The sequence below is a fragment of the Xenopus tropicalis genome, chromosome 2 (assembly GCF_000004195.4).
Source record: "Xenopus tropicalis strain Nigerian chromosome 2, UCB_Xtro_10.0, whole genome shotgun sequence".
Taxonomy (NCBI): Eukaryota; Metazoa; Chordata; class Amphibia; order Anura; family Pipidae; genus Xenopus; species Xenopus tropicalis.
Window position 1 is genome coordinate 152,273,118 of NC_030678.2, and position 13,279 is coordinate 152,286,396.

The window sequence follows — 13,279 nt, forward strand, 5'->3', positions numbered from 1 at the left end:
AATAGAAAGTGGGTGAGTTATGTGTTAAGCTCTAAACCTTTGCACTTTTTGTTTTAAAATAAAGCACAAGTTCTAGCAGAATATAACAATGCTGGTGATATTTACACATGCCAAGCCTTCAGATATAAATATACCATCTCTAGAATGCAACAGCGATGATGTCCAGAGATATTTTGAGGATGCTAGAGTCTGTGCATGGCATCAAGAAATCAGGAGACGACCAAGGCATTTGGAGAACATTATTGTACCCAGTGTCAGGAAAATGGCTTCTCTGTTGCAGATCATGGGCCAACCGGACAATGACCCCAAGCAAACTGCACTCAGGAAAAGACAAATTGTTGGACTGTTCGAAAGTGGGCAACAATGAGTTCAGATCTAAATCCCACTGAACACTTGTGGAGAGATCTTAAAACTGCAGTTGGGAAAAGGCGCCCTTCAAATGTGGGAGACCTGGAGCAGCGAGAAGTGTCAGCAGAGAGATGTGCAGAACTAATTCACATCTAGAGGAAGATCTTGCTTTGACTTATTCTTACCTAATGGTGTGCTCCCAAATACTGAGTCCATACATTTGTCATAGGGGCAGGGTCGGACTGGGGGGTGCAGGGCCCACCAGGGCTGCCGCCCCGGGGGCCCCGCACCTCCTGCTGCGCCCGTCTAACCCCCCACCAATCCCCGGACATCCTCCCCTGAACGTGTGCAAGTGAAACGCATCAGAGGAGGACAATGGCAGCCAGGGGAGCAACAACAGGGTCTGGGGCCCACTGGGTTTTTTCCCGGTATCCTGTCGGCCCAGTCAGACTCTGCTTAGGGGGTCATTAACTAATGTTCATATTTCATTATTTTTCTCATTACTTTTTTGCACCTAATTTGATTTTTTTTTGTGGAAATAAACACAAATTTTGCTGTCCTAAGCAAATTGTCATAATATTTTGGACCATGTGAGGGCTCAGATTTATCATCCTGATAATTTTCTTACCATGGTGATCAGTCGTTTAGTCGGACAGGTTAGAAAACTTCCCTTGAGGAACCTATAAAGCCTTTCCAGGAAGTAACTTTTGTACAATTTCAGTCTGAATGTTAGTTTTAGATCGTTGCATTTAAAGGAGAAGGAAAGGTAAAAACTAAGTAAGCTTTATCAGAAAGGTCTATGTAAATACAGCCATAAGCACAGAGTCCTCTGTCAAAAGAAACACAGGATTTCTTGTCTCCTTTTTTGTAAACATGTTCTTAGGGTATCTGACTTCCTTTCTCAGAAAAATCCTTCATTCCAGGGGCCAGAGTCTGCACAGTTCTCTCCTCTCTCCCATCCCCTGCTCCCCCCTCCCATAAGAATGCATAAGAACTCACTCCCCCCTCCCTTAGGAATGCGTCATCTGAACTTCCAACTTTTATAACTGCAGCAGGAAGCTACCAAGACCAAGCTAAAATGGCAGCTGCTATTGGAGGGAGTTTCTAGGGCTCTTTACTCAGGGTATGGTAATGGTTTCTGCAGAATAAATATAGTGTTCTAGGTGGCACTAATGTGGCAAATCTATTGGCAGTAAAATGGCAAAATGACTTTCCTTCTCCTTTAAACCTACTATCGATATCGGAACGTTCATCAGAAGAAGATGTGAGCGTGTATGGGCAGCTTGAGGGAAGGTAAGAGATGAAATGCTAACTGTGCGCTCATGAGATCCTCCTGGTACAATATTTTCCTCTTTCCACATTCACAAAAAATACAAGAATGGTTTTCTCTCCATATTATGGGCATTTATTCCATTTCCAGGAAACACTCCAGCTTGTAGGCAGATACGACTATTGAACCAAGATGTCAGTTTTATTGGAAAAGCGCCTTTTAGACCAACATACCAGCTGCAAATAGCGTGGGTTTGAGAACCAGATGTTTCCACGACTGCTGTAAAACTCAGAATGGTACAGCACAAATACTTTCATGTCTATTTCCTGATTGGATTTTGAAATATCTGTCAATTTTGTAGAGCAAAAAAAAAGAGAATTATGGGAAAAAAAAACCACAGGGAAACACAAAAGCAGCAAATGAATTATTTGCATATTTTATTTTTCTTTTTTTTTTTTTATTTCCAACTGAACACATCTGGCATATTTGACATCTTTGCAATAAAACATGGTTACAATAGCTTAAGGAATTGATATATCCAAAATATCTCACCATGATTCCAAGATGAAATGAACGAGTCCCTCCAGGTGTTCAATATCCTCCTATTCTAAGCTACAACTCAAAGATATTGCTTAACAGACTGGTGATAAATAACTTAATATTTAAGTTGATTCCTCAAGTTTTTTTTTTTTCCTTTTTTCTTTTTTAGAATCGCTTTTTTTTTTTTTGAATTTTTGTTTTCTTTTAAATACAAACAGCAATGTAGAAGAAACTCAGTGGTAAAACTTACTAATACAAGGTGAAGAACAAATAATCACATCAATAAATAATGATATGTTTCTGGTGCAAAGTGCCAATACAAATAAATTCATTATTTCGTTTGACTCTTTCATTTTTAAATAAATGACTGCAAGTGAGTGTCAATTCGGAGAGAATTACATTCCTGATACATGCCTTATAGCCCTACCGACACAATATGTACATCTATGACAATACAGTCACCAAATATACAAAGAAGAAACATGTGTATTTACCCCTGGGTGTGTCTTTTCCTTACCGCTACGTTGTGCAGGGAATGATTCCGACAGTCACTGCTGCACTACGGTAAATTGTAAAGCATTGTCTGTGCCTTGGGCTGGGAACGCGGCTTTAGGCACCTCCCCCCCCTCCCCCACAGCTGATCAGGGTAACACTCATCCTGTTGCACCAAAGCCCAAGTACTGATTAACAAAATCATTTTATCCATAAAGAAAGCCCAGAAATGAGCCAAACTCGTAACCCTAATTACCCGGCCAAGGTAGGAAGGGACTATGCTAGATTCTCCCAAAGGGATGGTCATTCGGCACCTTGAAATTTAAGACCAGGGCTTTTCCCCATCTGTTCTGCTTTGTTATGATAAAGAAACGAGTGAAGAGAAACAGCAAGTATATCTCTTGTGAAAGAATAATGGCAAACCATGGCTTCGTATCCCTAGGTTCTGAAAGACTGAAAGACTTTTCTTCGAAGGGGCAAAAAGAAAGTGCGAACGTTAGATTTATGGTCGAACCCCACATTCCATATTTTGCAACAAGCTGCACCTTTTTATTAAAATGTATATATTATTATTAGATTTTTTTTTAGTTTCTTTCAAATCCCTGTTCCGCCACGACATCGGGTGTAAAGTACAAGCACATTGTAGCTCCATGATAAAATTAAGAAACTTTTTTTTTTTTTTTGTTCTTTATACAAGGTTTTACTTTTACAAAAGTATCCCTTTTTAAAGTTAAGATGTGCATCTGATGTAAAAAGTATCAAACATATAGATTTGTTTTTCTTTCACAGCTTGAAAAGAGGCTGGAAACGGGATGTGTGATTTGTGGACTAAACACCGAACGCAAGGTTCTCCGGGGTTACCCAAAGTCTCTTTGCAATACGTCCTATCTCCATTTTCTGCTTTTTAGATAAATAAAGTTTGATATAATTACCAAAACATCTCCTAGTCGCCATATTTTACATGATACAATCTCGCCTCTTAGCAGCTGGTGTTCAGTTGTGGAAAAAACACACAAGAAAAATGGTTGCTGACTACAATGCACAGCTATTGCTGGGTGTAATGGAATGTACAACGGAGGTCGATGCAGGCTTGGTTTATCCCTTCTCACTGCGGCACTTGTGCTCTCAGCCCATCCTCGGCTTCCCGATCTTCAGCCAGCTTCAGTATCTGTTCTGGTGCTCATAATGCCACCGGTTAAAATCTATATTAAAAGCTACAATGCTACCAGAAGCCATTCCAGTAATCAGAGTCCTGGAAAGAACAGAAGCACATCATGGTCAGTTTATTGTATTTCAGTACATGAGATAAACAAACCAATAAATGTTTTGGCTCATTTATGTCCACAAGCACAGTTGCGGTTCCCTGCAATTTCCCGGCAGTCGGCTGTGCGTAAAACCACTTTCATTTATCCCGGCTTCCAAACTAAAATTTGTTAAAGAGCCCCACACAGCACAGAAACCCCTAATATACCTATCCCTGTAATCTGTTCCTTCAAAAACTATGAACAAATACAGGTTTTTTTTTTTTTTGCTGAAATCCAGCCGCAAAATAGTTCATCTCTTTCTGCATCATTTGAAATCCTGACAGGGGAGAAGGAACTAAAACACTGATGTTACCAGTGTCGGACTGGGACCCCAGGGGCCCACCAGAGAACCTTAGACCATGGGCCCGCTCTCCAAACTATTTTTCCTCCTTTCCTCACCCAACCTCTTTATTCTCCCAGTCTCTTTTATTTACATACTAGCATCTATTCTTTCATCTATTTCTCCTCTTTGTTCCCATTCAGAAATGTCCATGACCATTTAAGGAAAGACCATGAAGCAGGCCAAATGCTCAGGAGCAGGAGGGCCCCACTGACCGCTGGGCCCACTGGGAGTTTTCCTGGTATCCTGGTGGGCCAGTCCGATACTGTTACAAATTGTAACAACTTCTCCACAGCTTAGAGGCAGCATGCAGGAACTATATAACCCACAATGCATTGCACTGTGATGTTCCTTTCCTTATTGACATCACATGTGCAGGGAATTGTGGGATTGGGAGGATGCAGGCTGACGGCAGGCTGGGGAGAGTCGACTACTGTTACATTTTATTTGAGTCTCAAAGTAGTCAGCCAGCTTGTGTTAGAAACAATACAGTCTCTCTATGGAGAATCATAACATATTAGAAGCCATAATGTAGCTCATTTGGTAGCGGCTTTTGCTTTAAGAGAAAGGGAAGCCGGAGTATTGTGTATAGTGAAAGAGCGCAGCGCAGGCAGATGCAGCGACTCTCAGAATCAGATCTCTGACTCTCACTGACCCGGGCTCACACCGAGTGGGAGTATCAGCCCCACTTTGATCAGCGCTACTTGTTCAATAATGAAGGCTGAAGCCAATCCGTAGCTGCACGAATGCAAATGGGAAGCAGCCCGTGTGTAGCTTTGCTCTAATTGTGTGCATACAAATCCATAGGATCAAAGGAACACGTTAAATATTTCTCTGTAAGGGGTACAGTAAACATCTGCATAGGGCAACATGACTGGGATTGAGAATTATTGGCCCCCTTAAAGCTTGAGCTTTTTGAAAAGTAACCATAACCAAAAGCAAACATAATGTCAAGCAACTTTGCAATATAATTATCAATTACAAAATATGCAGCCTTTTCATGATTTGTAATGTAATAATATGGTTTTGGCCCCGCCCCCTGTTCCCCTGCTGATCTGACTGAATACTTTGAGATTAAAAAAAAAATGTAACAGTAGTCGCCTGTCCTCAGCCTTCTATCAGCCTGCATCTTCCCAATCCCACAATTCCCTGCACATGTGATGTCAATAAGGAAAGGAACATCACAGTGCAATGCATTGTGGGTTATGTAGTTCCTGCATGCTGTCTGTAAGCTGTGGGGAAGTTGTTACAATTTGTAACATTGATGTTTTAGTCCCTCCTCCCCTGCCAGGATTTCAAATGAGCAGAAAGAGAAGAACTGCTTTGCAGCTGGATTTCAGCATATAAAATGCTATTTATACATTTTGAAGGAACAGATTACAGTGATGGGTATATTAGAGGTTTCTGTGTTATGTGGGGCTCTTTAACACATTTTGGTTCAGAAGCCAGAGTTTTCCTTTAAAAAAATGTATTATCGCTATATGAAAGCTGCACTTTATATTAACTTTAATATATTTAACTTAAATAATATTTATTATATAATATTTTTGCATGTTACAAAACAGACTAAGCCATACGTTTGATATTGTAGGTAGATTCCATATGTACAAAGCACAAAGATTACAAAGAAGTGATGTGTCTCCTCTGTAACTCACCTCTGATCATGTGACAGGTCCATGGCTCTTATTCCAGCATCACAGCCAGGGTAAATGTAGAGCTGCTTGAAATCACATGCTTGCCAAACCTCTACTACTCCGTTATCCCCGCCGGTCACTAGGTTCTGCCCATCGCTGCTCAGAAGGATGGCCTTGTTAACAAACAACATAAAGTCTATTAGGAATGACTGAGAAGATTTATTGGACAATTCCACGTCTAATGTAAACCAATCTGAAGGGAGTGATGTAGAACTGCGGGTACAGTACAGATGTACACACTGCATTTTATAAACCAGAAAGGAAACGGTTGCTATTTTAAATGAGAGTGTTCAGTCACAGCCCAGTAGACTATACATGGGGCAGATTTATTGGGGCTTTGGCCAATCCATAACGTTGTGCCAGAGGCATTAATACCATCTGTCCCATTTGTACATGGTTACACTTGTGCCTAAACTATGCCCAGCAATGTATCTAAGGCTTGCCATCTAACCCCCAAGTGTGTGTATTGGCCTTACCTCCTGTATGGTCCAATGTTTTAGTTAAATTTGTTTTTATTACTAATGTACAAGTGATAGCTAGAAGGCTGATTGATACCGGTTCCCCCTGACTCCGCATGAATCAGCCCACTAGCTATCACTTGGAAAATGAGTCATTAAAACAAAATGTAGATGTAACTTAATGTAGAGCTTTAACTAAAGGCATTTGGCAGTTTGTACAGTACCAGTCACTACCTGTTTGGAGATTTGGACAAGATATTATTTATGGTATATATACGGGAACCTCATGGAGTATCAAGGTTTAGCACATAGCTAAACATACGTATGCACTGTGCAATGTAGAAAATAATACCTTGCTTATAACATCTTTCTCCTCGCATAAACAGTAAACATTTCTTAAATATTGTAAGGTGCCCACCATATGGCATTTAGGAAAATGTATCTCTCTAGTACAGGGATCCCCAACCTTTTATAACTGTGAGCCACATTCAAATGGAAAAGGATTTGGAGAGCAACACAAGCATGGAAAATGTTCCTGGAGGTGCCAATGAGAGCTATAATTGGCTATTTGATAGCCCCTGTGTTGACTCGAAGTCTACAGAAGGCTCTATTTGGCAATTACACTGGTTTTTTATGCAATTAAAACTTGCCTCCTATCCAGAAATTCAAAAATGAGCACCTGCTTTGAGGCCACTGAGAGCAACATCCAAGGGGTTGGGGATCACTGCTCTAGTACAAAGGTAGGGAGGTTATATGGCAACTTCTGCATATAATCTTTAATGTAATTAATGTAATTAAAGATACACTATACCAAGATGAGATTTTCTGTGTTTGTTTCGTCTCCCATTTCAATATTAGTAACCTGTAGAGGCATTAAAATTCTTTGTATCTTTCCCAAGCATGTTTATGGAGTTGGCCAGTGGCCGCTCAGTTTGCTAGCCCTTTGTACTAATGCCAATACCATGTGGAGAGGTTGGTTCCCTTTCCTGGTGTGTAAGGCAACTGAGAGATGTACTGTTATTACACTTACCCGAGTGGAATCGTTGATCTCCATCTGGCCCAGAAGTTTTCCATTTATGCTGAAATTGCAAAATCTGCCCCGTTCATAATATATAATACAGTGGCCCTCGCTGGAAACTGAAATTAATCTAGGGTAAAGGCAGAGGTCTGGTCCCTCCAGGGCTCTTAGCAGATCTCCAGTGATGGTATGAACTAAACATGGGCCTTCTGCAAAACAAAATGAAGACATCTATTATATGAGGCGCCATTGCCCTTGTCTTTGACTGACAAAATAAGAAAAGACAGGTTGATAGATAAGTGATTATGAATTCGCTCAGAGTGGAAAAATGGTTAAGGACAATTTTATATTATCTTATAAAGTCTAGAACCTTTGGGTAAATTTGGCCCATTGAATATGGCCCCTGGAACTCCAAATGGACTTTTTTGAACTGTTCAAAATTACATACTGGTATTCGCCATAGCAGTAATATGATACAAACTATATGAAAACTATACCCCTAAAATGAATACTTATCCAACAGATTTATACCAGTTTATACCATATTAAGTGGCCTATTAAAGAATCTTACCAAACTGGAATATATATATCAGTAAATATTGCCCTTTTACATCATTTCCCTTGAGCCGCCATTTAGTGATGGGCTGTGTGCTCCCTCAGAGATCAGCTGACAGGAAATAATGCAGCTGTAACTGTAACAGGAAGTAGCGTGGGAGTAAAAGACAGAGCTCTGTCCATTCATTGGCTGATGGGGTCTAGCATGTATGTGTGCCTTGGCTTGTTTGTGTGCACTATGAATCCTATGAGCCCAGGAGGCGGCCCTTAATTCTTAAAATGGCAGTTTTCTATTTAGGATTACCCAATGGCACATACTACTAAAAAAGTATATTTATATGAAAATGATTTATTTAGATGAAGCAGGGTTTTACATATGAGCTGTTTTATAAAATATATTTTTATAGAGACCTACGTTGTCTGGGGGAATAGTTTTCCTTTAAAGTACAATAAACCTAATATATACTTTTCCTTTCAAACCAGCAATCTAGTGCAGAAGAGCAAATAAGAAAGTGCAAAACAAATTGCTTTCATCTGTAAAGTTAATTTCAAATGGGGGTTCTGTGTAGCAGTAAATCAACTAACTCTGCTTTCTATAAATCAGCCGGGCTCAATTGGACAGCAGCCGTATGTGTTATGGTTTTGTTAATGCCATTGGCGGGTTTGCAGGGGGAGATCACATGTGTTTAGGAGATACAAGTCAATACCAGAGCACTGGCCACCGACATCTTGAGCACAAAGCAATTCTAAATTATTCAAAGCAAATTGTACGATATTCAGACAAGGTCAGCAGGCTCCGAGGGACCATGTCCTACACATATTCACTACAAGAATCCTCCGAGCACTTAGCATTAGCCAGCCTTTGCTTTTGAAACAGGAACACAGATGTAAAGAAAATGCAGAGTTTAAGGCTGATTGCCCCTTTTGTCCTTCCACTGAAACACGGATTACTTCCCCACGGCTGCACCTAAATGAGTGTAATTTGGCATCTCACAAAAAGTCACCAGAGGATAGTAATATTGTTCCTAAGGCACCGCACTGGCCATTGTGGCGAAGAAAAGATGCACGAGATCCCAATATTGTGTTAATGTTACGGCATTGTCCCGCTGATGGGCTTCTAACAAAATGTTAATGAAGGTCACTGTAAGAAATCTGAAACCGTAATCATCGTCAGGCTCCAACTTCATATCATGAACATCCTTCAATGCAGAGAAGTAAATATGGTTAATGAGCTCCATGCAACAGCATTTCATGTTCTGTCTCTAATTGCAGTTGGTTTGTGTGACCATCTCCAGGAACAAACAAACTGCGACTCGCCAGCCTTAATAGGGCCAAATACATGAACTGAAACCGGAGCTGCATCTGCATCGAGGGGTGATGGGATATTTTGAGGCTACAATTCAATTTATATAGGAATGGGGAAGATACAAACTGTAATAATACTAAATAAACCAGTCTGCACTGCCATTAATTTATGGGGGGAAACATTAAATTTTAAATCTATGAAAAAAAGATTAATTGCATATTTATAATTCTATTTTACACAGGACACTGCCAGGTTCATCCCAGGTATAACGTTTTTGGGTGCCTATTTACACAAGTTACACAAGTAAAGCGCCAACACACTGAAGGATCCGCTTGTTTGTCGAGGTCGCAAAATGAGCGGATCTTTCCCCGATGTGCCCACACTGAGGCAGGCAATATTGGATTGACACAAACGACTGGATCACATTGATGGGATGCAGGCCATTGGGGGTAAGAACCACATCAACAAGCCAATGCACTCCTCCCCCAGATGGGATTTTTAAACCTGCCCAATATCTGCCTGATTTTCCAACATTTCCGTTATTGTATAGTAGGCCTGTCGAAGGGCCCCATACACAGGCTGATAAGCTGCTGATGACCATCGGAAGTTTCTATTGGCCTGTGTATGGCCACCTTTGGAAGAAGTCCTCAGATGAGCAGATCTTTGCCTGAATTGGACACCCTGACATGGACGTGTGTGGCCCCTGGGCCAATGATGGCATCATAATAGGAATCCCTAAGGAGGGAACTGTTTCACCAAGCAATCTGGTGCCTTTCCAACTGTATTTTTAAACCTGCATCAAGGCCAGCTGGCTGATCCCCAGCATGATATCAGGTGGGAAGCACCATGTACATCATACATATAAAATATACGATAACATACTGACTCCTGAAAGTGCTGGGTAGGCAGCTAATAAGAAAACAATTATTAGTTTTGGCTTAACTAGTCCTTTAAAGGTGGACAAATACACTCTGATTAAAAAAAAAAAAATAATACACAACTGCTCTGTTGGTTTTTATCTATCTGAACCCAAACAAAGAAACAAAATCATTATCAGTGTATCCATATAAATAATTCAGAGCCGTTGTCTAAGAATAGAAAGGCAAATATGCGTTGCGCTGGGAAGCTTGCAGAGAGTTATTTGATGGGGGAAACATTACCCACAGACCTATTTCTCAATGTCAGGAAGAAATGCTGCCGCGCTCGAAGTTGATTAAAAGGTAAAGGCGTCCTATTAGGTCAATAATATGAAGTCTATTATTGTCAGCGAGCTGCTAAAATGAATATATATATTATTGACAAAGCCATTTGCTATGAAAGGTGCGCTATTAGCAGAGAAATGAATAGCGATCAAGAAGCGGTTGGCTAATAAAGATTACTAAGGTAGAAGGTAGATCTGGTACCAAGTGGCCAGCAGTCTGGCAGTTTCCCCAGCACTTATGACATCTGTCCTCCTATTTAGAGAAACATACTAAATGAAACAGTATCCTGGCGCTTCCACACAGAAAATCCGATCAAAGGATCTTAGTATGTTCACTCATGTCAGGCGGAGAGAAATCGCTTGTAAGCTAATCATCTGGGAAAAAGCATGGCAATCCGGCAGCCTGCCTTATATATTTCACTTTATGGGACAAAAAAAAGGAATGGATGTAAATTAAGCTGCTACAGATGTGCTGCTCGGCTTTATGGAGGGCATGAAAGCACTTTTATATGCCATAGTGGGAAGGAACAACTGGGTAGCCCTACACACATGGGAACATTACACTGGGCCCATATTTAAACATAGCTAGCCCCATGGCCACAACACTTTCCTACGTAGAAAACGAAATACTCTATAAATAACACTCGCTCAGTCGGCACTTTTGAAAATCTGGCACATTTCCATAAATCACTGTATTCTTAGTTTAGTATTAATATGTATTATTGCATGCAAGGCATTCATGGTAAAGCGCTAAATGCATGCAATACTGAGCATATTTGGGGCCATTCCCAAACATCCTTGCGCCCATACATGCATCCAGCAACTTGCACCCACTCGGCCTGCACTGATGCATTACATACAGGTTCCTATGAATCCTGAACTTACTGCCAGCTTGGATGTGGCGATAGTTCCAGGGTTTCACTAACGGGCTGTGTCAATACCTGCTAGTGAATTGCAGAAAGCAAAATGGATGCCAATGTCAAGCACATTGGGGGACTATAAGTAACCCCTCTCTAAAAAAAAAAAACTTGCACGCAGTTTGGTACTCAGCTTAGCTTTGCTTGCTTTTACACTTAAAAAAAGATGATTAGAATGAAACATATTCATTTTTTTGTTTTACTGGTTCTTTAACACTACTTCATATATAAATGATAAAGTACATACTTTTATGTTAAAGTTCTCACTGCTCAAGATAGCAATAAGGCACAACTGGGCACTTGTCTTTAACCTGCTAAAACTAAATGTAGTTCCTGTAAGGAAAATGTCCCTTGCTGCTGAGCCAATAAGCATTAGGTACAGGAACATGCCTTCATAGTAAAAGGGAGGCTGGGGTAAGAGCTAAGGCAGGGCCAGTTTAAGATACAGAGGGCCCTGGCCAATATTCCACAGGCGGCCCCCACACTACCGCAAGAAATTTGTGATAGAATAGCCCTTAAGCACAGAAGTTCAACATAGACAGGAAGGCAGTATAGAAAAGGTCTGCGCTTACTGAAGTAGGCATGGCCCCCAGCTGTGCTGCCCTGGTCAGTGTCTGCCGTTTCCCATTAGTTGACCATACACACCTAGCTATTAGCGTGTAACTGCAAAACCATCAGTGCTATGTTGAAAATATGACTGTTAGGAGGAAAGATACAATGGCCGTGTGTGTAAAGACACCAACCAGAAAAATAATCTTTGCCCTAATCATTCTATCCAGTCCCTGGATCAACAAAACAAACACAAGATGCCAGCTCTGCAGAGCCTGCTATTTACTGCACAAACCTTCCCCTCCATCATCCTGTAGCTTCTCTTTGAGTCCTGACCAACACATCCCCAAGCCCTAAACACAAATGTACAAACAAAAGCATCTCTAGAGACCAAATTGCTACTCGCCTGCCTCGGATTCAAATAATGCAAAAAGGATTAAGAGTGAGGGAATGATAATAAAGTAGCGTATGGCGCGTCTATCACTGCCACTCAACTCATGCACCGGAAACTGTGTGACAACTTGTATATGAACAAATTCTCTGGTATAAAGTAATGACAGGCAGCAAATAACATAGGAATAATACAGCATTGCGCCCATACACGATATGTTTAAAGGGAACCATTTGTCCATTATTATGGCTGGCCATTAGTGATAAGCAAAACTTTTTTGCCAGGTTTCACTGAAAAAAAAACACCCATAGACAACACTGGCCACAAAAAAAAACAGTTGCATGGTAACTGAGAAAAAAACGTCACCTGACTTCAATACATTTTGCAAATTTTTGGCATTTCACAAGTATTTCAGCAAAGCAAAACGGGGCCGATTTGCGTATCGCTACTGCCCATTGATCCTTCTGAATGTGCAACTTTATAATTGCCTTTTAATAATAGTATGCTATGGTTTATAGTGTGTTACTGGGTTTTTTTTAACTCAATTTTTAATTTTGTATGAATTTTTATAACAATATACATGGCATACATAGTATATATCACACAATAACAGCAAGCATAGGCTGCAGATAAGGAATCTCTTTTGTGGTTTTGGGGAGACATGCCAGGAAGCCCATATGTATGCTGAGCTATAGAAGCAGCCTAAGATACACAGTACAGACCTTTAGCTCCACTGATAACAAGGCCCAGTTCAGCACAGACCGACACACACACAACCTCATGATCATGGCCAGTCAGGACGGCTCTCGGAGCTGGGTAATCACCTGCAAATTAGAACAAAGAAGAAAGTTAAATACAGTAAATACCAGTACGTTGGTTCAACATCCTGCCGCTAG

At 40.7% G+C, this 13,279-nt stretch overlaps 1 protein-coding gene across 8 annotated transcripts in view; it reads right to left on the minus strand.

Moving 5' to 3' along the window:
- Positions 1-2,038: 2,038 nt before the first annotated feature.
- Positions 2,039-13,279, minus strand: part of nbea (neurobeachin) — a 355,187-nt gene continuing 343,946 nt past the window's right edge. For all 8 annotated transcript variants that reach the window (XM_012957925.3, XM_002934020.5, XM_012957924.3 and 5 more), the window contains 4 exons: positions 13,106-13,207; positions 7,477-7,673; positions 5,950-6,101; positions 2,039-3,902 (listed from right to left, as the gene is read on the minus strand). In XM_012957925.3, coding sequence (XP_012813379.1) covers positions 3,812-3,902; positions 5,950-6,101; positions 7,477-7,673; positions 13,106-13,207 — 542 coding nt within the window. In that variant the 3' untranslated portion in view covers positions 2,039-3,811. The remainder of the gene's footprint in view (positions 3,903-5,949; positions 6,102-7,476; positions 7,674-13,105; positions 13,208-13,279) is intronic.